This window comes from Helicoverpa armigera, chromosome 17, assembly GCF_030705265.1.
Source record: "Helicoverpa armigera isolate CAAS_96S chromosome 17, ASM3070526v1, whole genome shotgun sequence".
Taxonomy (NCBI): Eukaryota; Metazoa; Arthropoda; class Insecta; order Lepidoptera; family Noctuidae; genus Helicoverpa; species Helicoverpa armigera.
Window position 1 is genome coordinate 6391530 of NC_087136.1, and position 23778 is coordinate 6415307.

At 39.9% G+C, this 23778-nt stretch overlaps 1 protein-coding gene across 1 annotated transcript in view; it reads left to right on the forward strand.

The window, feature by feature from the left end:
- The window catches only part of Dhc64c (Dynein heavy chain 64C), a 53967-nt gene that overhangs the window by 27371 nt on the left and 2818 nt on the right, over nucleotides 1-23778 (forward strand). The window contains 45 exon segments of the mRNA XM_064038754.1: nucleotides 134-329; nucleotides 439-527; nucleotides 1036-1083; nucleotides 2070-2179; nucleotides 2526-2651; nucleotides 2763-2940; nucleotides 3044-3153; nucleotides 3232-3349; nucleotides 3453-3610; nucleotides 3815-3941; nucleotides 4026-4115; nucleotides 4374-4533; nucleotides 5188-5375; nucleotides 5728-5854; nucleotides 6441-6589; nucleotides 6979-7172; nucleotides 7576-7721; nucleotides 7871-7986; nucleotides 8416-8607; nucleotides 8967-9128; nucleotides 9284-9393; nucleotides 9566-9719; nucleotides 9999-10207; nucleotides 11140-11299; nucleotides 11628-11729; nucleotides 12028-12127; nucleotides 14318-14516; nucleotides 15593-15710; nucleotides 15793-16008; nucleotides 16202-16357; nucleotides 16829-17002; nucleotides 17684-17848; nucleotides 18154-18290; nucleotides 18418-18578; nucleotides 18813-19024; nucleotides 19327-19500; nucleotides 19892-20112; nucleotides 20507-20675; nucleotides 21055-21229; nucleotides 21571-21688; nucleotides 22018-22231; nucleotides 22508-22580; nucleotides 22720-22841; nucleotides 23125-23310; nucleotides 23614-23742. Of these exon segments, the coding sequence (XP_063894824.1) occupies nucleotides 134-329; nucleotides 439-527; nucleotides 1036-1083; nucleotides 2070-2179; nucleotides 2526-2651; nucleotides 2763-2940; nucleotides 3044-3153; nucleotides 3232-3349; nucleotides 3453-3610; nucleotides 3815-3941; nucleotides 4026-4115; nucleotides 4374-4533; nucleotides 5188-5375; nucleotides 5728-5854; nucleotides 6441-6589; nucleotides 6979-7172; nucleotides 7576-7721; nucleotides 7871-7986; nucleotides 8416-8607; nucleotides 8967-9128; nucleotides 9284-9393; nucleotides 9566-9719; nucleotides 9999-10207; nucleotides 11140-11299; nucleotides 11628-11729; nucleotides 12028-12127; nucleotides 14318-14516; nucleotides 15593-15710; nucleotides 15793-16008; nucleotides 16202-16357; nucleotides 16829-17002; nucleotides 17684-17848; nucleotides 18154-18290; nucleotides 18418-18578; nucleotides 18813-19024; nucleotides 19327-19500; nucleotides 19892-20112; nucleotides 20507-20675; nucleotides 21055-21229; nucleotides 21571-21688; nucleotides 22018-22231; nucleotides 22508-22580; nucleotides 22720-22841; nucleotides 23125-23310; nucleotides 23614-23742 (6738 nt within the window).

A 23778-nucleotide genomic window follows, 5' to 3' on the forward strand; every position in this document is an offset into this window, starting at 1 on the left:
GTCAACTGCCCTATTTCACTGTTGTGCGTGTCTCGATATTTTGTCTCTCTTCCGTCGAACGTGTGCTTTGAAAAAAGAGCGCCTTATACTAGAAGAGGTTTTCAAAAAACTAACCATTTCCTTTGTATTATAGGAGAATCTAATTGAACGTAGTACGGAGGTGCCTGACGAAGCTTCGATAGCCGAATCTCTGCCGGAACAAGACATCTTGATCCAATCCGTCTGTGAGACGATGGTGCCTAAGCTGGTTGCTGAAGATATACCGCTGCTGTTCTCATTGCTCAACGATGTCTTCCCCAACGTTGGGTACACTAGGGCTGAGATGACTGGTAAGTTGCGAAAAATAATTGTTCTAAATTCAAGTATCAAGATTTGTAAAGCAAGATATACTTCGATTGTTGTAACATGCGAAGTGACAGCGACTGTTTTTTTTAACAGGACTGAAGAATGAAATCCGTGCAGTATGCGCCGAAGAATTCCTCGTTTGTGGTGAGGGCGACGAGCAAGGCTCAACCTGGATGGATAAGGTATTATATTTCTTTGTGTTAGAACACTTTTTTTACAGTGAATAAGTCCTAAAGTTAACTGGTCAAGGAATTAACTGATAACATTCATCTCATTGACTGCACAGTCAATATGTTTGAACACCAGGTCCATTGTATATGCACATCGTTTGATTTATTATATAACATGTAACATCCATAATTATATGAATCATCCTAACTGGAGAGGTGATGGTGTGACGACAAATATTATAATGTATTGAACTAAATAATAATAATTATTAATTAATATATTTCATGCGATAATAATCATAACAATTTAACATTTTGCTTTATTCATTTTATTTACATTGAGGCTGGTTTTTGCGGGAACTTTAATTCTCAATTTATTTTATCATAGTATAATTTTAAAAATATATAAGCAAAAGCCAGCCTCCCCATACCCATATTACCTATTATATCGACCATAATACGGTAGTACGTGAGTGTGAATGCGTATGCGTTTCCATGCTAACCCGCTAACGGCACGTAGAGGCGCAGCGCTTCGTCGCGGGCGCAGCACAGCACGTGGATCGAGAAGGTCAGTGACCCGCGGTGTGGGTGTGCTCTCTGTGTCTATACATTGTTGCATATGTGTGTGTTTTCCATCACGGAGTTGTAAATTAATGGAGTACCAACAAACATCTTAATGACGTAAAGTCTTTAACAAAAGCCTTATAGAAATGATAGTTACTGTCCGATTTCAAAATGGAATCATATTTTCCCTCAAAAGACACTGGCTTCATTCAGGCTGCTCCCTGCTGAAGAAAAAAACGGCACTACATTGATTGACAACCCCGTGTATTTCCAGCCAGCACTCACATACGACGACCTGTACTTCATTCTAAGCTTACACACCACTACACACCTGGTCAAACCACGTCACTGTTTGGATTTCTACTTTACAGTCTTAGTTGTTCCTATTTTAAAATCTCGCTATAACTAGTTCTTGTTGTTAGTGTTTTGTATTTGTATATCAGCAATATTGAACTTAGAACATCCCTCAGGTACTTTTAGATGTTAATTTTTTAAATTGTTTGAATTTGGAAATGCCAAAGCATTCTGAAACATGTGGCATTGCATTAGGGTTTAATATTGCTGAAGTTTGTTAATAAGTCTTGTGCTTACACAACTTTATAGTGTTCAAGTTCAAGGCAAGAATTTACATGGCTAGTTTTATTCGTAATCCTACGAAAGTAACTTCAGAACATCTTTCAATTTCAATCACAGCTCCAATACTCTTGAGGGTCTTAGTAAGTTCTTAGGTATTTTAATTTTCAACTATGGGCTTTATCTTTATCATTTTATTTGTATCACAAACAAAGGTTTCTTTAGCGTTACAGAAAACTGTTTGTCCCTTAGTAATTCAAATTCAAATATATTCATATGTTAGTCAACAATAACTTATTCTGGCATTTTTACTCTTCTGTGCAAAATGGAAGAAAATGTGATTCATAATCTCTTCGATATGAGAAATTATGAATCAATCTGTTATAACTTTGAACTAACATGAGTTATTATGAACAGGTTCTGCAACTGTACCAAATCTGCAAGTTGAACCATGGTCTAATGATGGTGGGACCGTCTGGAAGTGGCAAGTCGACGGCTTGGCGCGTACTACTGAAGGCGTTGGAGAGGTAAGATACGTCGAATTTAACTGATGTGTTCCCCCGGGACGACACTGTCACTTTTGCAAAAAAAAATGAGTTAAGCATCTAAAAACATTCTAAAGCACCCCCTTTACTTGAACATTACATTTGTAGAACGAAAAATTGACATTATAGTTCATTTCTCGTCTACATATTCTTTATTCATTGTTGTATGAGAAGTCAAAGTTTAAATGCTTCTCCTGTGAAACTACATTTTTGCATAAGTGTCAGCGTGTTTTAACAAAGATGTCCCGTTACCCCATCTAGCGATTTTAATCGATGATATTGTTTTAAATGCTTTTATTTTAACGGAGTTTACATTTGTTTTATACAGATACGAAGGCGTTGAAGGTGTGGCTCATGTCATTGATCCGAAGGCGATGTCCAAGGAAACACTATATGGTGTACTGGATCCCAACACTCGTGAATGGACTGATGGTCTTTTCACACATATCCTCAGGTAAGGCATTCAATACGGACACATTAGAGTTTTGAACCTCAAAGTATTGAATATCTACATATTTCTCTTCTATATGCTTCCATTCGCCTGTTTCCTTTTTCATTTCTATAGGAAAATCATTGACAACGTCCGTGGTGAGATCAACAAACGTCAATGGATCATATTCGATGGTGATGTAGACCCTGAATGGGTTGAGAACTTGAACTCGGTACTTGACGATAATAAGCTGCTCACTTTGCCCAACGGTGAACGTCTGTCACTGCCTCCTAATGTTCGAGTTATGTTTGAGGTAAGGGAAAACGAACTTTATGCCTTCGACTATAATTACCAAATTGGCTTTTATTTGAGCACAGGATGAATTTTATTTATTAAACGTGTACTGTATATATTAGGTACAAGATCTGAAATACGCTACCCTAGCTACCGTCTCCCGTTGTGGTATGGTCTGGTTCTCACAAGACGTGCTTACCACCGAGATGATCTTCGAAAACTATCTTATGAGGTAACTTAAAGCTCCTACCAACTAGTATAGATATATCAACTTTAACTAGCCTTCTATAATGCCCTTTTTCTACTTTAGGTTGAGGAATATTCCCCTTGAAGATGGAGAAGAAGACTCTTTCAGCATCGTCATGGCCGCTCCAACCGCTGGCGGTGATCAAACCGCCACTGAAAATATCTTGTCTCCTGCTTTGCAAGTGCGTATAAATTAAATACAAAGAATAAGTATAAGATAATCAAACACACTATTTCATAATTTTCGTATTATATGTCAAAATTAATGTATTGACCTTTTTTCAGACTCAAAGAGATGTAGCCGCAATTCTCCAACCTCTGTTCTTCGGCGATGGCTTAGTAGTGAAATGTTTAGAACGTGCTGTCAGTCTCGACCATATCATGGACTTTACGCGCCATAGAGCGCTTTCGTCGCTGCATTCTATGCTTAACCGTGGTGTCAGGTAAGAAACTCGTTTATGTACGATTGATACATTATGTTTCAAATTTATGTTTATGGATAGAGATAGAGCTACTTAACTAAAATGTCAACTCCTTAACTGTATTAATGTTTCCAATTTGCAGTTTTTTCCATGAAAATAGAATATTGACACCATAATTGTGATTATTTCAAGTTCACATCATAAAAACTTACTTTTATCTTCTAGAAACATCTTAGCCTACAACCGTCAGCACCCAGACTTCCCAATCACCAACGAACAACTGGAAGCTTACGTACCGAAGTGGCTTGTATACTCTCTACTGTGGTCATTTGCTGGTGACGCTAAACTCAAGGTAATGACAACCTTACTGCCTTTGAAATAGAGTCGTATTTTTTATTGGACAGATTTTAATAATTATTGCTTGATTTTATTTTAGGATCGCAATGAACTGGGTGACTTTATCCGATCAGCGAGCACCATGCAGTTGCCGAACTGTGGCGCGAATCAGCACATTATTGACTTTGAGGTATGTAATTCATACGTAGGTTACAAGATTTTTGTCAATAAAAGTGAATCGTTTGCAACTAAACATCTAACGTCGCTCCAATGCAATACAAACAATAAAGTTACACGACATCCTTCCTTTACGGATGAAAATATCTTTGTAAAAAGTGTCTTTTGACCGTCAAAAGTTATTGTCTGCTAGAATCGCGATCAAAATGTTTGGTTTAATACCTTAAGACTACACTTCTGATTAAAATTAAATACGAACCTCAATTTATAGGTGTGCATAACCGGCGAATGGGTGCCATGGTCGGCGAAGGTGCCTCAGATAGAAGTGGAGACGCATAAGGTGGCCGCACCCGATGTAGTAGTGCCCACGCTTGATACCGTGCGACATGAGGCGCTGCTATACACCTGGCTGGCTGAGCATAAACCTTTGGGTATGTAAAACTTCATTATTTATTTCATTTTTTTTTGCTTCAAATAATTGATGGATGGATTGTGTGGAATTCAATATGGCTAGAGAGAATGTTACTTGTGAGACGACGGCAGATAGTAGAGTATGGAAGAAGACCTACTCATTTATACACACATACACATACTACATATACCTACATATATACTTTACATATAGTCCTACTTATTTCAAAATGATTTTGAAATCCACAAGAAACTATATGCTGACTCATAGATGTTAGTCATTTTGGCTCATTTCTTTATTATACTCTATCCACGGAAGCAAGAGCTAAAAGGTAAACAAAGAATGACACTTTTTCAAGATGGCGGTATAACCCGACCGATGACAAAACGTCACATTTTTGTGTAAAATGTTCGCAGTATCTGTGTATTTTGTCATCGGTCGGGTTATACCGCCATCTTGAAAAACTGTCATTCTTTGTTTACCTTTTAGCTCTTGCTTCCGTGGATAGAGTATAGTGTTTACTGTATTTGTGTAGTAAACGTCTTTTGGTATCATCTAAGAAATGCATAGAGCTTTTAAATATTCCGTCGCTCGGTTTGATTACTATTTATCGACCTTAATGAGAAAGATTATTTACAAAAAGTCATTTTAATTATGTTTTATTGTACCACAGTGCTTTGCGGTCCCCCCGGTTCGGGTAAGACAATGACCCTATTCTCTGCGCTCCGAGCTCTGCCAGACATGGAAGTGGTCGGTCTGAACTTCTCATCGGCCACCACTCCTGAGCTGCTGCTGAAGACTTTCGACCATTACTGTGAATACAGGAAGACTCCTAACGGCGTTGTGCTGGCTCCTGTGCAGGTATGAGTTCGTCAATCGATATCAGACCTTATGTAATAAGAGATAGATTGTACTATAGTTTGATATTGGTTCATATTCATTTACATAAGATTAGTTTCTAGTATGTCTTATTTAGATAAAATTGTATATATTAGTTTAAAAATTGGATAGATAGATTCTTTATTCTTTATACCAATTTATATAAAATAAAATATGTATATGTGTAGTTTAGGTATAAGGTGACACAATGAGCGTTCTTATCGGAAAAGTGATTTCTTTCATACAACCTGCGAATGGATTGATGTACATATTCTTCCATTTTTATAGTGCAATATTTGAAACTTTCTCAACAAGTTTCCGTGTTCCTTTCTAGCTCGGCAAATGGCTGGTATTGTTCTGCGACGAAATCAACTTGCCGGATATGGATCAATACGGAACACAGCGCGTCATCTCCTTCTTGCGACAATTGCTCGAACATAAGGGCTTCTACAGAGCCAGTGGTAAGTTAACATTTTGTAATGGTGTCTCTTACGTTTTCACTTTGTTTTGGCAGAGAATGTTACTAATAAAAGTGTCCTACATCATATATCTAAATGCAGGTATTTTACGACACGAATACCTGAACTCTAAACTTTTTTCATATGGCAATAGATAGCTGTATCTTGTCAAATCACAGTTTAATGTAAACTCAAACTTGACATTCAAACATAGTAAGATCGTATCTTTTTATGACTTAACCACTCTGACGTCCGTGGATAGTACAGTATCCAAGAAAAAAGTAGCGTCATACGATTATAATAGCGATTATAACTAACGATTTTAAAATATCATTAACTTTGATCTGTATTCTTTAACCATATTTTTCGTATTTTTTTCTTTATTCTAGCCATTACGGTTCAGTATCTGTATATGTTTTTTGTTACGACGATGTTGCGAGTCGCGCGCGGTTCGGGCGCCGCGCACGGCTGGACGTTAGAGAGAGAAACGGTCGCGCGGCCCGGACGTTAGAGTGGTTAAACTTATCCTAAAGTATTTTTTTGTACTTTTTTAGTTTTCATAGTTCTGATAAAATTATTTTTCTCGCAGATCATTCCTGGGTACACCTCGAGCGCATACAATTCGTGGGCGCGTGTAACCCGCCCACCGACCCGGGCCGTAAGCCGCTGTCGCATCGACTGCTGCGTCACGTACCCGTCATTTACGTTGACTATCCCGGAGAAACTTCACTTGAACAGGTACAGTACATTATCTTTGTAGGAGTACATTCATATTCTGAAGGTTTGTTTGGATGTTGAAAATTACATAGGCGTAAGTGGATCAGTACAAGTCAAACATTTTTATTTTTAAACAAGGTATTTGCAGACTCGTGTGATAAGTCAGACACAAGTAAATTAATGACGCTAAAAATCGTAGCGTGGTTTATGGTGTATAATGTCGTTGCCATTCGATTTCACGTTCAGCAGTTCATCTCGCTCAAAACATTTGAAAAGCATTGCTGCTGGATCACGATGAATATTGCATTCGAATATATTTATGTTTCTAACCCACTACGTGTCCAGCTTATCCCTACAGTTTCCTCAAAAAATAAATATTAACTGAACACCCAATTCCGCTCCCTGAACAGATCTACGGCACATTCACCCGCGCCATGCTACGCATGCAGCCTGCCCTACGCGGCTACGCGGAGCCGCTAACACAGGCGATGGTGAAGCTATACCTGGCGTCGCAGGAGCGGTTCACGCAGGACATGCAGCCGCACTACGTGTACTCGCCTAGAGAGATGACACGATGGGTGCGCGGTATTTGTGAGGCTATTCGGTAAGGATTTGCTTTTGCTATGTTTTAATGTCGTCAGTTATAAGTTTATATTGTGACTGGATACGAAAGAAGTAGAATAAAATGTTCTTCCCATCGACAATTTCTGAGAGAAACATAAACGTACCCAAGTTTTGTGCCCCGTTATTCATGCAACTTTCGCCATGATATTTAAGTGTGTACCTATGTATATTTTTTGGCCATTTTCTTTTCTCCTTTATTTCTAACAACTAGGGCCCATAAAAATACAATACATAAATAAAACAATTTTATACATAAATAAACTAATATATAAAACAATTTTCTATTTGTTGATACGAATAGCAGTACCCATACCTTTGTTCAACTATAGTTCCTTACAATAAAAACCTCTATATCTCTCTCTTAATTTTCATATTATTTACAGGCCACTAGACAACCTGAACGTGGAAGGTCTAGTAAGATTATGGGCTCACGAAGCTCTGCGTCTATTCCAAGATCGTTTAGTAGACGACGCCGAAAGACAGTGGACTGATGAGAACATCGACAACGTCGCTATGATGTTCTTCCCAGGTAACATTCGAAAATCAACTTTATTTATTCCCCCTGAAGGTTGAATTTAGTGTAATGCTTAATGTTGGTTAATGCTACATTCTAATTTCAACTTTATTTCCTCTCTCTGAAGGTTGAATTGTCTCTAACGTTGTATGTTGGTATTTCAGGCATTAATAGAGAACAAGCATTGGCTCGTCCTATTCTATACAGTAACTGGCTCAGCAAGGACTATGTGCCAGTGCTCAGAGATCAACTGCGTGAATACGTCAAGGCTAGATTGAAGGTGAGGCCTATTCTTCGCGCTTCGTCATAAAAGCACAAAAACAATATGCAACACAGATCCAAAATAATCATTTTAAAGTCCACCTAAAGAAATAATCATGTACGGTAGACTGCACATCAGTGGTAACTGTCATGCACCTTAACTCAATAGTAATAAGTGCGATTTTCCTATAAAACTGTTACCACTGACCTGAAGTTGACTGTACTTGACAAAATAAAAGTATACACTTCGGTATTATGATAATTTTCCATCAAGTTAAGTAATCACCAAAACCGTGCTGGTCAGCTTAAGTAAATAAGCTTATTACCATGCCTAATTAAAGTTTTTAAGTTAACCGTATTTAAATTTTTATTTTAGTCACCCCCCGAAACTTATTTCAACATTTAATTTTATTCTAACCAGTATAATAATAATCCATTCCTTTCAAAGGTATTCTACGAAGAAGAACTAGACGTGCCTCTAGTGCTATTCGACGAGGTACTAGACCACGTGCTGCGTATCGACCGTATCTTCAGGCAGCCGCAAGGACATCTGTTGCTTATCGGAGTGTCGGGCGCGGGTAAAACCACGCTCAGTCGCTTTGTCGCATGGATGAATGGACTTAGCATCTTCCAGATTAAGGTAAGTCTTTGGGATACTGTTTTGGATGTGTATATGTTGGTTGGTCCTTCTTTCAGATCGGACGCAGAATATCCACATGAGATGTATAGATTCTATTTGTAAAATGAAGACTTGCGACTGTATGTTGTCTAAATAATATTGGGACTTTGGGGATACTTAGATAGGCTATATGAAAGGCTATAAGCTATATATTAGGCTTATAATGAAACCTTCAGAGAAAATAAGTCATTGAAGATTGCAGCTAGTAGAAAACTAATTGATGTAAATTCAAGGCCAACGGGGTGTTGCCAGAGAGTTCGTCTAACTCGTAATTACGAGGAAATCTGAACTTAATGATTTGAAAGCATTCCCTCTTAAAGGTGCACAACAAATACACCGGAGCTGACTTCGACGAAGATCTGCGTTCAGTGCTCCGTCGAGCTGGCTGTCGCGATGAGAAGGTGGCCTTCATACTGGACGAGTCCAATGTGCTGGACAGCGGCTTCCTCGAGAGAATGAACACTCTGCTGGCTAACGGAGAGGTAAGGCATATACATCAATTCAAATAAAATGAATCTTTTGTTATCATCTACGATCTTCTTGATACTTGTAATTTTTTGACACTCAAGTGTGTTGAAATGAGTATGTCTTTAAACTTGTCAAGATTTATATCTAACCGGTTACTATAATGTTATAGGTACCTGGATTATTCGAAGGAGATGAATTCGCCGCTCTTATGACTCAATGCAAAGAAGGCGCTCAGAGGGAAGGACTGATGTTGGATTCCAACGATGAATTGTACAAATGGTAAGTGTAGAAATTATCAACAATTTCCAAATTTAAAAGCCATAATATTCAATTTCTAATTATTTGTAATGTTTTTTTTTTTACTTTAGCGTATTTTGTTCCACTGCAAAGACCTCAAAGTCCTCCATGTTGTGTAATAACTAACCTAATTACCTAATTATTATGAATCTAGGTTCACCGGACAAGTGATGCGCAATTTACACGTGGTGTTCACAATGAACCCGTCGTCGGAAGGCCTGAAGGATCGCGCGGCCACATCACCCGCGCTCTTCAACAGATGTGTGCTCAACTGGTTCGGAGACTGGAGCGATGGAGCTTTGTTCCAAGTTAGTATTACTAATGTATAATGTTTTCCCTATATAAGGACAACATTCACTACAAAGGGGAAATTAACTATACGGGGACAAGAACATATAGGTATTCTTGTTTAAGCATTCAAACCCTAAATTAATTTTGTTATGAATAAATGATTTTTAATGTATTTTACATTAAAGTAGAAAACAGCGAAAAGCCATTCTCGTTACAGCCTGCACCAATCTTTACCAAGTTACGAAATGTAACTTAATATAAAAACATTTTGTATAAGTTGAACCTTTTCCTTCTAGGTGGGCAAAGAATTCACCCAGCGCATGGACCTCGACTCGGCTGAGTACTCACCGCCGGACGGCTTCCCCTCGGCTTGTGGGGAAGTGGGCGAGCGTCCCTCACACCGCGAGGCCGTGGTTAACGCCTGCGTCTATGTGCACCAGACCTTACATAGAGCCAATGCCAGCTTAGCCAAGAGGGCCAACCGCACTATGGCTATTACACCCAGGTAAGTTGTTCGTCACAGGTCCACTTAAAGTCCCCTTAGACTTGTTTGGGGTATTATCGAGCTTCCCGTCTGCTTGTGGCGAAGTGGGCGAGCGTCCCTCACACCGCGAGGCCGTGGTTAACGCCTGCGTCTATGTGCACCAGACCTTACACAGAGCCAATGCCAGCTTAGCTAAGAGGGCCAACCGTACTATGGCTATTACGCCTAGGTAAGTTGTTCGTCACAGGTCCCCTTAGACTTGTTTTGGGGTATTATCGGCTCCCCATGAACTTGTGGCGAAGTGGGCGAGCGTCCCTCACACCGCGAGGCCGTGGTGAACGCCTGCGTCTATGTGCACCAGACCTTACACAGAGCCAATGCTAGCTTAGCCAAGAGAGCTAACCGTACTATGGCGATTACGCCTAGGTAAGTTGTTCGTCACAGGTCCACTTAAAGTCCCCTAAGACTTGTTTGGGGTATTATCGAGCTTCCCGTCTGCTTGTGGCGATGTTGGCGAGCGTCCCTCACACCGCGAGGCCGTGGTGATCGCCTGCGTCTATGTGCACCAGACCTTACATAGAGCCAATGCCAGCTTAGCTAAGAGGGCTAACCGTACTATGGCTATTACACCTAGGTAAGTTTGCTTGCAGTCACAGGTCCTCTTAGAATCTTTAAAAGACTTGTGGGGGTAAGTATTATAAATGTTCTACAATAATGACTGACAAAAAGAAAAGACAGACGAAGTATCATGCATGAACATGACATTGATTTGTTTATCAGACTGTCTTTTGTTTCATCTCCAAAACTTTTTCAGATCCTTTAGCTATCTTTATTTTTCATGCCATCCAATGAGTTTTTAATTCGAATTTTTCACAACAACTTACAATGTCTTCCCAAAAACATATTTTTGAGTTTGTAAGGTTCTAAAAAAATACTATTTACCTTGAAAACAGGCATTACCTGGACTTCATCCAACAAATGGTGAAGCTATACGCTGAGAAGCGCGCCGACTTGGAAGAACAACAACTTCACTTGAACGTCGGTTTGGGCAAGATCGCCGAAACTGTCGAACAGGTTGAGGAGATGCAGAAGAGTCTTGCTGTTAAATCACAGGTAAATGTTCTTTCTAGAAATGTCTTAAATTTTTTATCCTATAACTTTCTTAAACACAATTGTCTTACATTTCCCCATTTAACCAAAGATTGTGAGTTAAGTATGAATGTGGAAGGATATAAAAGAAGGTAAAGGTAGACGAAGGAAAGATGGATTGACTGCCTGAAAAACAAACTTGAGTAGGAAGGGAGTAGATGTTTATATGACGTATATTGCGCCGGCCCCAAATAACTGGGAACAGAGCAGGGAAAAGAAAAATACTATCACATATATGTAATTATTTTGAAGCTCTGAAGAAGCATAATCTATGTATGAACATTCTTTGTAGGAACTTCAAGCAAAGAACGAAGCTGCCAACGCCAAACTGCGTCAAATGGTAAAAGATCAACAGGAAGCTGAAAAGAAGAAGGTTGAAAGTCAAGAAATTCAGGTAATACACATCACCTTTAAAAAAGTATTCTAAAGGGACCGAAAAAATATTGATACTTTTATTCAAGAACTAGCTATTTACCAGCGGTTACATCCGCGACCTGGGCAAACTTTTTGTTGTACTCTGATAAAACATAGCTTATGTTCAACGCAGATAGTGTAGCTTCCTAACAGCGAAAGAATTATTCAAATCGGTTCAATAGTTCTGGAGCTTCAAACAAACTATTAAATCTTTCCTCTATACATATTAGATCTCTTTATATGTATAGATAATGAACATTATTTACTTTATGATTTAGGTGGCTCTAGAGAAACAAACGAAGGAGATCGAAGCGAAGCGTCGCGACGTGATGGCGGACCTCGCACAAGTGGAGCCCGCCGTCATTGAGGCGCAAAATGGTTTGACTCTTTCCTCTACTCGCATGACTCTGTGGTATTCATCGATATATACACCGGTTTTCGTTGAACATTTTTATATATCTACCTTCAATTGGACGTAGTTATGCAGAAACGTTCCAACCCACAAGTCACCTGAAATCGAGTTATTGTGATTGAACAGCCTAAAATTTAGCATATGGTTATCTAAACTCAATATAATTCAACAATAAAACCTCTAGTACCTTTACTAGTTAGAATAAAAAAGAATACAACTGAAACGCGTAAATGCTTATATCTCAAATTCAAGTTTAATTTGAGATATAAGCATTTACGCGTACAGTGGGTTGGAACGTTTCTTCATAACTACGTCCAATTTTAAATATAGAATAATCTTTATTTTGTCAGATTTTCATGATATTTGAATTTGGAATACTAAAACCGGTTTCCCCATATCCATGTTATTTGTGTATGTCCAAAGTGAATACCACGACGTTACTTCGTTTAGTCACTGTTAAAGCAATATTAGTGTAGTAGTAATTCAATAGTTTGTTGCTGACAATACTGATTTTATTGATTAACTTTTTGTCAGTAGTTTGATCTAATATTCGTATTTTGCAGTCACAAGAAAGATGCCTCGTTTATTTTGTTTGTATGTTCAATGTTTCATAATATTTTTTTTTCTTTGTATACAAATTGATTTCTGAATACAGAAGCACAAAAAATAAGTTTAAAGCAATGTTTGTATTGGTAATAGTTAAAAATTATTCAGAGATCAATATAATTTATAATTTATAGCAGCGTCGTTTTAGTCATTATGAGACTTCATTTCAATGTTTTGTACGCTCATAAATCAAATAGAATATTCAAATAACAAGTCGACAAAAGTGAAGTCTAAAAATCCTGACTAAAACGACATTTAGTATTAAACCCGGAGACAATCCTATGAAACAGCCGTACGCTCGATCAAGAAGCAGCAACTGGTGGAAGTGCGGTCCATGGCCAACCCCCCCTCCGTCGTCAAGATGGCGCTGGAGTCCATCTGCACCCTCCTCGGGGAGAAGGGCGACACTTGGAAGGGCATCCGCTCCGTCGTCATGAAGGACAACTTCATATCCACAATCGTTAACTTCGAGACTGAGAATATCACGTTAGTTGTATCAATTATTTCCATTGTGAGATAGCATGTCGTAGTTTCTTGTTTGTTGTGGCACAAGTCGCTTTCACTCTTTTAGATGTGATCCCCAAATAGCCGTGGAACGCTAACGGGTGAAGAGTGTAGTGTCTAGAAGTGTCTGTTGTAAGAATTTGATGATTTTCTGTGATGCACCTCGATGTTTTGTTTCCTTTCTGTAATTATTTGAAACGTGCGACAGCTGTGTGACATCAAACGACATACTATCTCTACAGACATTTTTGAAAAAAAAAAACTTTTGTTATGAATGTAATGTTCTAGAGATCAACATCCTAGATAGCAATTAGTGTTTCTTAGTTTTATTACCTTTAGTCGTATTTATTGGCAAAAACATTACCTACCATGTTAACTTATTTGATTGTTATGTTATGCATTAAATTTTTATATATTAAGTTTTGACACAAAACAAACATTCAAATGTATTCGATTCTTAATACATTTTTTTTATTGTTATGAATGAATTCTATAGAAAACTATGTTGTTGTAAATAAGCTAAGCTCGCTTGCATTATGTGACTGTTGTTATTAATATAGAAGAAAACGTAACGCTGTTATCACTGTAATGTAAAATGGCATCTATGTAATGTAAGGCACACTAATATACAGTGAATACTCGTGACTAACCCCGCTAAGCATCGTCGTGAATCATTTAACATTTTGTTTTAACATTACGTTACTTAACCGTTCCTTTTCAGAAAAAAATAATCAAAATTATTTATTTACGTTTTAGCGATCTGGGGCTGAAGGAAATTGTAATCATTTGTGTATAAAAAATTATGGTCTCAAGAATCTTGAACGGTTTCCTCAGTACCCGCGCTAGTAGCAGCGGTAATTTGAACGTTAAATAATAACGCCAGCCGCATGTGTCACAGAAAGCAGCTAAATGCCTTTTTTGTTTCTCTCTTTTTTGTACTCTCTCGCTCTCGCTTCGTGCTGGTGACGGACGCGACGCGACACACCATTGGCGCTGCCGAACATCCACGAATACCTCCGAACTCCGCCGAACTTTGTAACGTACAGCCGTGAAATCTATAAAGAAGCAGCACTTGGTGGAAGTGAGGTCTATGGGCAATCCGCCGGCGCTCGTGAAGGTGGCGCTGGAGTCCATCTGCCTGCTGCTCGGGGAGAACGCCACCGACTGGAAGGCCATCCGCGCCGTCATCATGCGAGAGAATTTCATCAACAGCATCGTCTCCAATTTCTCCACCGAGGACATAACGTGAGCACCGCCGCTTGTTTTCCACCCCTCCCACTTGTCCCCTCCGTTTTGTTTGGTGGTGGTATGAAGGCTGCGGTCTACGGATCGCAAATTATTCCAATGCTACTTTCACACGATTTTATATGTTTAATTTCAATCAAAATTAAAATCGAGTGCAATTTGCATAGAACGTTAGGCAAAATTATTTGCTTGCTGCATGCTTTTCGCATGGTATGTTCAGTTTTGTATGCATTTTTATTGATGTTAAGGCGCACGCGCATGTATCGGTAATTGGTACGTATGTGGTGGTAGGTTGATAACTTTAGAACATTAATGAGAACACCTAGACATTTTGAACAAATTAATATGAAAAGTAGACATTAATCACTGATACAGCCGTTCCATTCTCAACAAGTTTAGAGTAATAATTTCACACACTACTATTTTACTAAAATATACAATATAAGATGACCAAATCCATTGTTACACTGAACACACCATACTCGTACATTATTACCACGACATTCAGGACGCATGAATGTATTTGCCAATAAATAATGTCCATGTCCGACCGCCGAGGAAGAAACTCACTGCCGACGGTGATATAGCTTGTTTTTTTTTTCTGTTTAATATTATGTTTACTTTTGTTTGTTTTGCTATCTAATGTGTCCTTCGACCAGGGGAAGGCAATGTGTTTATCTCTAGAATCTTTGTTTGCTGTGTGGGTAAGTGACGTCCTGATTTATATTTAAAGTGAGGTTCATCGCGGAGTAACAACATGCATGTTGGACCCGGTGAAACTGTAAATTGAGCTGTCGGTCAAATTCATGGACAAACCTTATTTTTCTTTCTTTAGCATTCAGATGTTAAATGCCCCTATTATGTATTGAAAACTGCTCTAAACTATGACATGAATTTGACTGACAGCAGAAGCACCGTGTCGTACATACAAGTCAAAATTTCTCTGGTACAAGGTCAAAAGTCATTCATGAGATGGTCTGGTTCATTGACATTGCACGATGCACGTAATAAAGTTAAACTATTACATCTCTAGGAAACTGTTCCTTATATTAATTGACTATGTGTGTGTATACCAGTGATGACGTTCGTGAGAAAATGAGGACTCGCTACCTGAGCAACCCTGATTACAACTTCGAGAAAGTGAACAGGGCCAGTATGGCTTGCGGACCTATGGTCAAATGGGCTATCGCTCAGGTAAGTCAAAGACTATTTCATATATCACCACTAACTTATGTTCTAAATTCAAAATAATTGACGTGAAAAATGATTTCCACAGATTGAATATGCAGACATGTTGAAACGTGTGGAACCTCTTCGTAACGAGCTCAAAGCGCTCGAAGATCGCGCTCAGAGCAACGTGACGGCTGGCAATGAAGTGAGCGAGCTGATCGCGCAGCTTGAGAAGTCTATTGCGTCCTACAAGGAGGAGTATGCTCAGCTTATTAGTCAGGCTCAGGCCATCAAGACTGACTTGGAGAATGTGCAGGCTAAGGTAGGATATTTATTCAGTTCTTAATAAATATTTAAGCAGCACCGTGATTAGGATCCCAAACATTTTGTCAATTTACTCCTAAAGCAGTCTCTTGGGCTTTATTGAAAAAAGGCTTGTTCAAAAATTGCTCTCTATGGATATTATGTACTCTCTCTAATGGAGTATGCTAATTCATTAATGTGATTGTAAACAGGTGGACAGGTCCATTGCTCTACTGAAGAGCTTGGTGATCGAGCGAGAACGTTGGGAGTCCAGCTCAGAAACGTTCCGCTCACAAATGAGCACTATTGTCGGTGATGTGCTACTGTCTGCTGCTTTCATCGCTTATGGTGGATACTTCGATCAGCACGTAAGTAGTTTAATCATCTATTTCTAAAGGCCCACGAACAAAAATGCGCGAGCTGTCTGCGAGCTGCGCGCGTAGCTCGCAGACAGCTCGCAATCGGCTCGCGTGCTGCACATTCGCGGCACATTCGCCAGATGTGGACGCACCCTAATATTTGATCAATTGACATATCTTTTGCCTTAGATACGGAGATTAACCCCGTTACGTTTCCAATATTATATCTATCTTTTCATTTGCTTACTATAGATATAATTTTACATTAGCCCCATACAAGTAATGTTGAATTTCTATATTCGATCGATAGGAAGAGAATAAGTGCCGAAATTCAAACGTCTTTCATAATTTTTGTTTCTTTTATTTTCATTTAATAAGATCAATATGTACCCATATTTGCAAAATAAATAAATTTGAATTTATGTGAACTAATAACAATAAAATCTTGCTAACTTAATAATAATAATTTGAATTCCCCAGTACCGTCAAAATCTATTCACAACGTGGACAGCGCACTTAGCGGCTGCGAACATAAAGTACCGTGCGGACATAGCTCGCACGGAGTACCTCAGTAACCCCGATGAGAGACTGCGTTGGCAAGCCAATGCTTTGCCCACCGATGAGTTATGCGTGGAAAATGCTATTATGTTGAGAGTAAGTATCATTTTTTATTTCTATAGATGAACTGCCTCGTTGGTCTAGCTGTCGCAAGTGCGGCTGCTGAGCACGAGGTCTCGGGTTCGATTCCCGAGTCGGGCCGAAATCGCTTTATGGGTTTTAGAAGACTTTCACAAAGCAGCCCGGAGCCTGGAAGCTGGTGATTGATACACCCGTGCATCGGAGAGCACGTAAATGTCGGTCCTGCGCCTGATCTCTCTCCGGTCGTGTCGGATTACCGTCCCATCGGGCTATGAGAGTGAAGGAATAGTGAGTGCACCTGTGTATGCGCAAATGCTCGTGCACTATAATATGTCCTGCGTAGTTGGCTAATCTCCTTACATGAGAACAGCCGCCGTAGCCGATAATCGGCTAGGAGGACATCATCAATGTATGTCCAAAAACATATTTATTTCCCGTAATACAAATAAAAAAATATAATTAGGTATGTACATCAACCTACCTCTATGGATCAAATTTCGATTTTCTACCTTATCGCTATAGTGGAAAGTTGATGTTCGTTTGGTAAAATTTGACGCCAGCAGGTCAACCTACCGTTGGCGCCTGTACCTATTACAGGTAGTCTGCAAAAGATTTACTTGCATGTCTAGCTCTAATCTGAGCTCATTTCATGTCTCCTCAATCAGATTCAATACTAAATATTCTGCCTTCCTTTAGCGTTTCAACCGTTACCCGTTGATCATCGACCCGTCGGGTCAGGCCACAGAGTTCATAATGCGCGAGTTCAAAGAACGCAAGATCACCAAGACTTCGTTCCTCGACGACTCGTTCAGAAAGAATCTGGAGTCCGCACTGCGGTTTGGTAACCCGCTGCTTGTGCAAGTAAGTACAACTACAATAATAATAATATTCAAATACCAGGTTTCAAAAAACCTGTGCAAATTAAAATTGAAAACCAAAATTATATTTTATTCATGTATCCAGTACCTCTTGTTTTAATACTCTGTTTAGTACTATGGAAAACTGTGTTTATGTAGATCCAAGTTAGTGTAGTATTCACTATAAGTATATTCAAAAATTTTAATCAAATTATTGCGAGCCAGGATTCACTTGACTCACCTTTTTCTTTTCACACTTGAAAGAAGGGCCATGTATTTTCTTAACAAAATTTTCTTCTTTTTCTATAGGATGTAGAGAACTACGATCCGATCTTGAACCCGGTACTGAACAGAGAACTTCGCCGTACTGGTGGTCGTGTGCTCATCACACTTGGAGACCAGGACATCGATCTTAGTCCTTCGTTCGTCATTTTCCTTAGCACCAGGTAAGTCAACAAACTGGCAACAATTTTACGCCTATTCATCATAAAAATATTCAATAAATATATCTAGCAATGTATTCAGGGCTCAATCAATTTTTTTCCCCGAGTTATCTAAGTTTTATTTTTTTAGGGATCCAACAGTGGAGTTCCCTCCAGACATGTGTTCCCGTGTGACGTTCGTCAACTTCACCGTGACTCGCTCGTCGCTACAGTCGCAGTGCTTGCACAGAGTGCTCAAGGCTGAACGGCCTGATATTGATACCAAGAGATCCGACCTGCTTAAGCTGCAAGGTACGTCTTACATAATGTCACAAGACATACTTGAACAATAAATAGCTGAAATAATAATAGGCATACTATGTGACAAAAGAACTGTTGTTTTCTACTTATGAAGCTTCCCCCCCCCCCTTTTTTTCTGGTTCTCTTATGCCTGCTCATATGTCTTTGTCTTTTCAATCTGAACCTCTGTTAAACTTACATAACTTAATATTAACAATGTATTGTTAACCCTTCTTCCTCAATCAGGTGAGTTCCACCTCCGTCTACGTCAGCTCGAGAAGTCGCTCCTCCAAGCGCTGAACGACGCTAAAGGCAAGATTCTGGACGATGACTCGGTGATCGCTACTCTTGAGACCCTGAAGAAGGAAGCTGATGATATCGGACAGAAGGTTGAGGAGACCGACAAAGTTATCGCTGAGATTGAAACTGTTAGCCAGCAGTACTTGCCTTTGTCTCAAGTGAGTACCTACTGGTTGATTTTGTCTAGTTTGTGTCCTGTATGTGTCATGAACGCGAATAAACGATTTGATTTGCCTTAGTGTAAAATGGTATAATCTTCCATTTTTCTACTATAAAAACGATATTTTTTCTGTGTTTTTAACCGACTTCCCAAAAAGGATTAGGTTTTCAATTCGACCGTTATTTTTTTTAATTCTATATACCAAAAAAAACTGTATACAAAAAAATGTGTGATTTATATTTGCATAGTAATGCTTTTATTGGCGTAGTTGATATAACTAACTTTGTGTATTTTTCCCAGGCGTGCAGCAGCATCTACTTCACGATGGAATCTCTCCACCAAGTACACTTCCTATACCAGTATTCGCTGAAGATGTTCCTGGACATCTTCAGCTCGGTGCTCGTATGTCCCATGCTGAGCGGCATCACCGACTACACGGCTAGGCTCAAGATTATTACTGAAGAACTGTTCGCGGTAAGTGGTTTCATTGAGTTGAGTCAATGACCTGACAGAAGGAAAAAGATATGAGTTTTCAGATCTGCATTTCACCGGTCCATGGTTATTGCACGTATTTTGAGCCCGAAATATGTAAAGCCCCGCCTTTGTTTTTGTCTAGAATAAATTAGAAGTCATCATCTTGTCGTCGTCTCATCGTCCTTTCATTCATCAAACCCACTATTTACTTGCTTGTGTTTTAATTAACAACAATATACAAAAAATCGTAGCTATACTAAAGTACATTCCTTTAGAAATAGGTTATTATTTTGCAAAACCTTTCTTTGCAGTTCTCGTTTATGTAAAGCAACAATACCTCAAATAAAATTTTAAAATGTTAGCTCTGTCTACATGACTACGATTCCTGCAGGTGGTATACGAGCGCGTAGCCCGCGGCATGCTGCACACGGACCGACTCACATTCGCGCTCCTACTATGCCGCATACACCTGAAGGGCACGGGCGCCGACGACACGCTCGACCGCTCCTTCGGCGTCTTCCTCGGCGGGAAGGAGGGCTTCGTGTCCACTACATCCCCGCTGGAGCCACTCACTCATCAGCAGCATGATGCCGCTGCTAGGCTTAGCTCCAGGTAAACATTTTACTCTCCCCTTGATCATCGGTATCTTGGTACGTTACTTTCTTAGGCTCGAGTCACTGGAATGGTTGCGGCCGGCAGCGACGTGGCCAGCACTTTCAGCGTGAAAAAAAATTCAACTTTAAGTCCATATTTAAAAGACCAGTATCATTTAAAAATCTTGAAAAGGTCGCGCGGGTGTCGTTTCGTCAGCCGCGCGTCGCCGCTGGCAGCTGCAGGTGGAAACATCAACAAGAAGCGCGAGGCGCGCGGCCGCTCGCGGCACAGCTGCCGGCCGCTATCATTCCGGTGTGACTCGGGCCTTAGGAGAATTTGCGTTATTTTGTTCTCTATGTTGCTAGTACTTCATATATCCCCCCTACATCACCATACTTGTTTGTTGTCCCAGACTGCCGCACTTCCGTCGTCTGCTGGACAAGGTGGGCGAGCTGCCGGAGCTGTCGGCGTGGCTGTCGCAGGCGGCGCCGGAGCAGTGCGTGCCCACGCTGTGGGACGGCGAGGCCGCCGCGCCGCCCGCGCCGCACACGCTCGCCATGTACCGCCTGCTGCTCATACAGGTACATAGCCCTCACAGGAGCCCCGCCCTACAGGACCAGCCCAAAAATGCTGCGGGATTGTTCGAAAGAGTTACCGCGGCCCTGGTACGTTAAAGGCCTACGAAGGAACACGATGGATTTTTTGTCAGTAAAAGTCTGACACTCCCTCACCGCTGCTAACCCACAGCGGGTTAGCAGTAAAAGTAATTTCAGTTAAAGTAATTTCATGATATTTGCCATCGGAAAAAAATCCCAAAAAACTAAAAAATACCTTCAAAAAATTACTTTGATGAGACGCCAAAATACTAGGAGGGCATTAAAAATAACGCTACCCAACCTTAAATAGTTTAAAACTTCATTATTTACACCTATCAATACTTATTATCACTTATTTCCCCAGGCGTTCCGTCCGGACCGTGTGATTGCGGCAGCGACACAACTAGTTACCGCAGTACTGGGCGCCGGCTACATGGCCAAGGCCGAGACTGAGCTGGACTTAGCTTCCATCACGGAGACGCAGCTCAACGCCACCACGCCTGCGTTACTGTGCTCCGTGCCTGGTTATGATGCTAGCGGTAAATATTTTATGTAGTTTATCATTTTCGGCTGTAAGTCGTATAAATATATAAAATACATTTGTTATATTTTTAACTCCCGACGCAAAAAAGAGAGTTGTTATGAGATAAACCGCTTTTTGTCTCTCTGTGGCACTGTAGCGTTAAACGCTAAACCGATTTGAATGCTGGTGATTAGTAACATTATAGCCAGCGTAGAGTATCCATAACAATCTGATTGTTTTACAATTTATCTGTTTTCAAAGTTTTCTGATTTTGGTGATTTTTTTACAGCAGCACCAAATGTTCAGTTTTATGAATAAACATGCGATGATCACACTATCCATTTCAATGGTATTCAGGTCGTGTGGATGACATGGCGACTGAGATGAACAAGCCGCTCTCCAGCATCGCTATCGGTTCCGCCGAAGGATTCAACCAAGCGGAACGGGCTATTAACACTGCTTGCAAGACTGGACGGTAAGAATATGTATAAACCTATAATTAAATAGTGAAAGTTAGTTAAATACTCCAACTTATTTTATTTTCATATAGTACTAGCTTCCGCTCGCGGCTTCGCCCGCGTAGAGTTCGGTTATATCGCGTTTCCAACAGAACTCTTCAAAAGTCCGCAATAAAAACTATTCTATGTTCTTCCTCAAGGTCAACTCTATCTCTGTACCAAATTGTATTAAAATCAGTTCAGTGGTTTAGACGTGAAAGCGTAACAGACAGACAGACAGAGTTACTTTCGCATTTACAATATTAGTAGGGATAGAACAGCTTTAATATCAAAATTTCCCTTCCAGCTGGGTAATGCTAAAGAACGTGCACCTCGCCCCAGTATGGCTGGTACAACTAGAGAAGAAGCTTCACTCTCTACAGCCTCATCCGAACTTCCGTCTGTTCCTGACCACGGAGATCAGTCCCAAGCTACCTGTCAACTTACTGCGAGCCGGCAGGGTGTTAGTGTTCGAACCCCCGCCCGGCATCAGGGCTAACTTGCTCAGGACTTTTGCTACTGTAAGTATGCTTTTTTGTGGTATTTATAAGGTTTATATGAAGACAAGCATTTTATAAGGATTTGGGAGAGAAATGGTGTCTACAAATTAGCTAGTTCGAAGGCAACAGGTCATTAATGTCTTTTGTGAATTTGTCTTTGAATATCCCTCGTAAACTCTAAACTAACTGATAATATGGAAACTATCCTTCTCATGCAGTGTTCAAATATTACACCCGTAGTAATTGATCAGTTTTTTTATCTCTCTTACACGATTTTCACGAAAATGTTTTTTTCAGGTCCCGGCAGCACGCATGATGAAGCAACCATCGGAACGTGCAAGACTGTACTTCTTGCTCGCTTGGTTCCACGGTAATTTTCCTCCATACATTTCCACCATTTATTTCACGTTTGAACACAAAAATAACTCATTACATATTTTTATAGGTATTTCTAACTTATTTAACTAATATTTTTGAACACAAAATTAATTCTTACATTGTTTTTACAGGTATTGTTCAAGAGCGTTTGCGTTACGTGCCGTTGGGTTGGGCGAAGTATTACGAGTTCAATGAGTCGGACTTGCGTGTTGCGTGTGATACTCTCGATACCTGGATTGATGCTACGGCTATGGTACAGTACATATTTCATTAACATGTGAATAGGATGTGATATGTATTACATACAATTTTATACCATAGATAGTTATCTAAACTGGAATTGGTAGAATTTGCTATTTTTTTGGCAAAGGTTCTATCACTGACACTGTCTGTTGGGTTCGATTCACAACGTGCTAGATGCCAGTGCTAAATTAAATTTGACAGATGCGGAAACATACCTCATTCGATTCATATTTGACTACTATCATCGCAGCCAAATAATAATAATAACCTCAAATGTTTTTACCTCATTCTAGGGTCGTACAAACCTACCACCAGAGAAGGTCCCATGGGAGGCGCTAGTGACTCTCCTGTCGCAATGTATCTACGGAGGCAAGATCGACAACTCGTTTGATCAGAGGCTGCTGCACTCATTCTTGTGCAAACTCTTCACGCCCAAGTCGTTTGAAGCCGACTTTGCTCTTGTCGCTAATGTTGATGGGGTATGTAGTCTTACAAATATATCGATAAAAAATTTGATGAGTTTTAGGATATTTCATATTTATTTATTTTTTACTTGGTACCAGTCTCATCAAGGGGTGTTGGGTTTCCCGGGTAACTGGGTTAAGGAGATCAGGTAAGGCACTGGTTGGTACTCAGTTACATCCGGTAAGACTGGAAGCCGACCCCTAATGTAATTGGGAAAAAGCTCAGGAGATGATGTATATTTTTTAATTGGATTCCAATGTACAATTTGAACGTTTTCAGAGAGGTTACAAAAATGTCATTTGATTTATTTTTTGCAGGCAAGTGGAAACCAACGTCACATCACCATGCCAGACGGAAACCGTCGTGACCACTTCCTCAAATGGATTGAAGATCTCTCTGACAGGCAGACGCCATCTTGGCTTGGTCTACCCAACAATGCTGAGAAGGTAAACACATTTAAAGCTAATACTATGAAGCTTTCA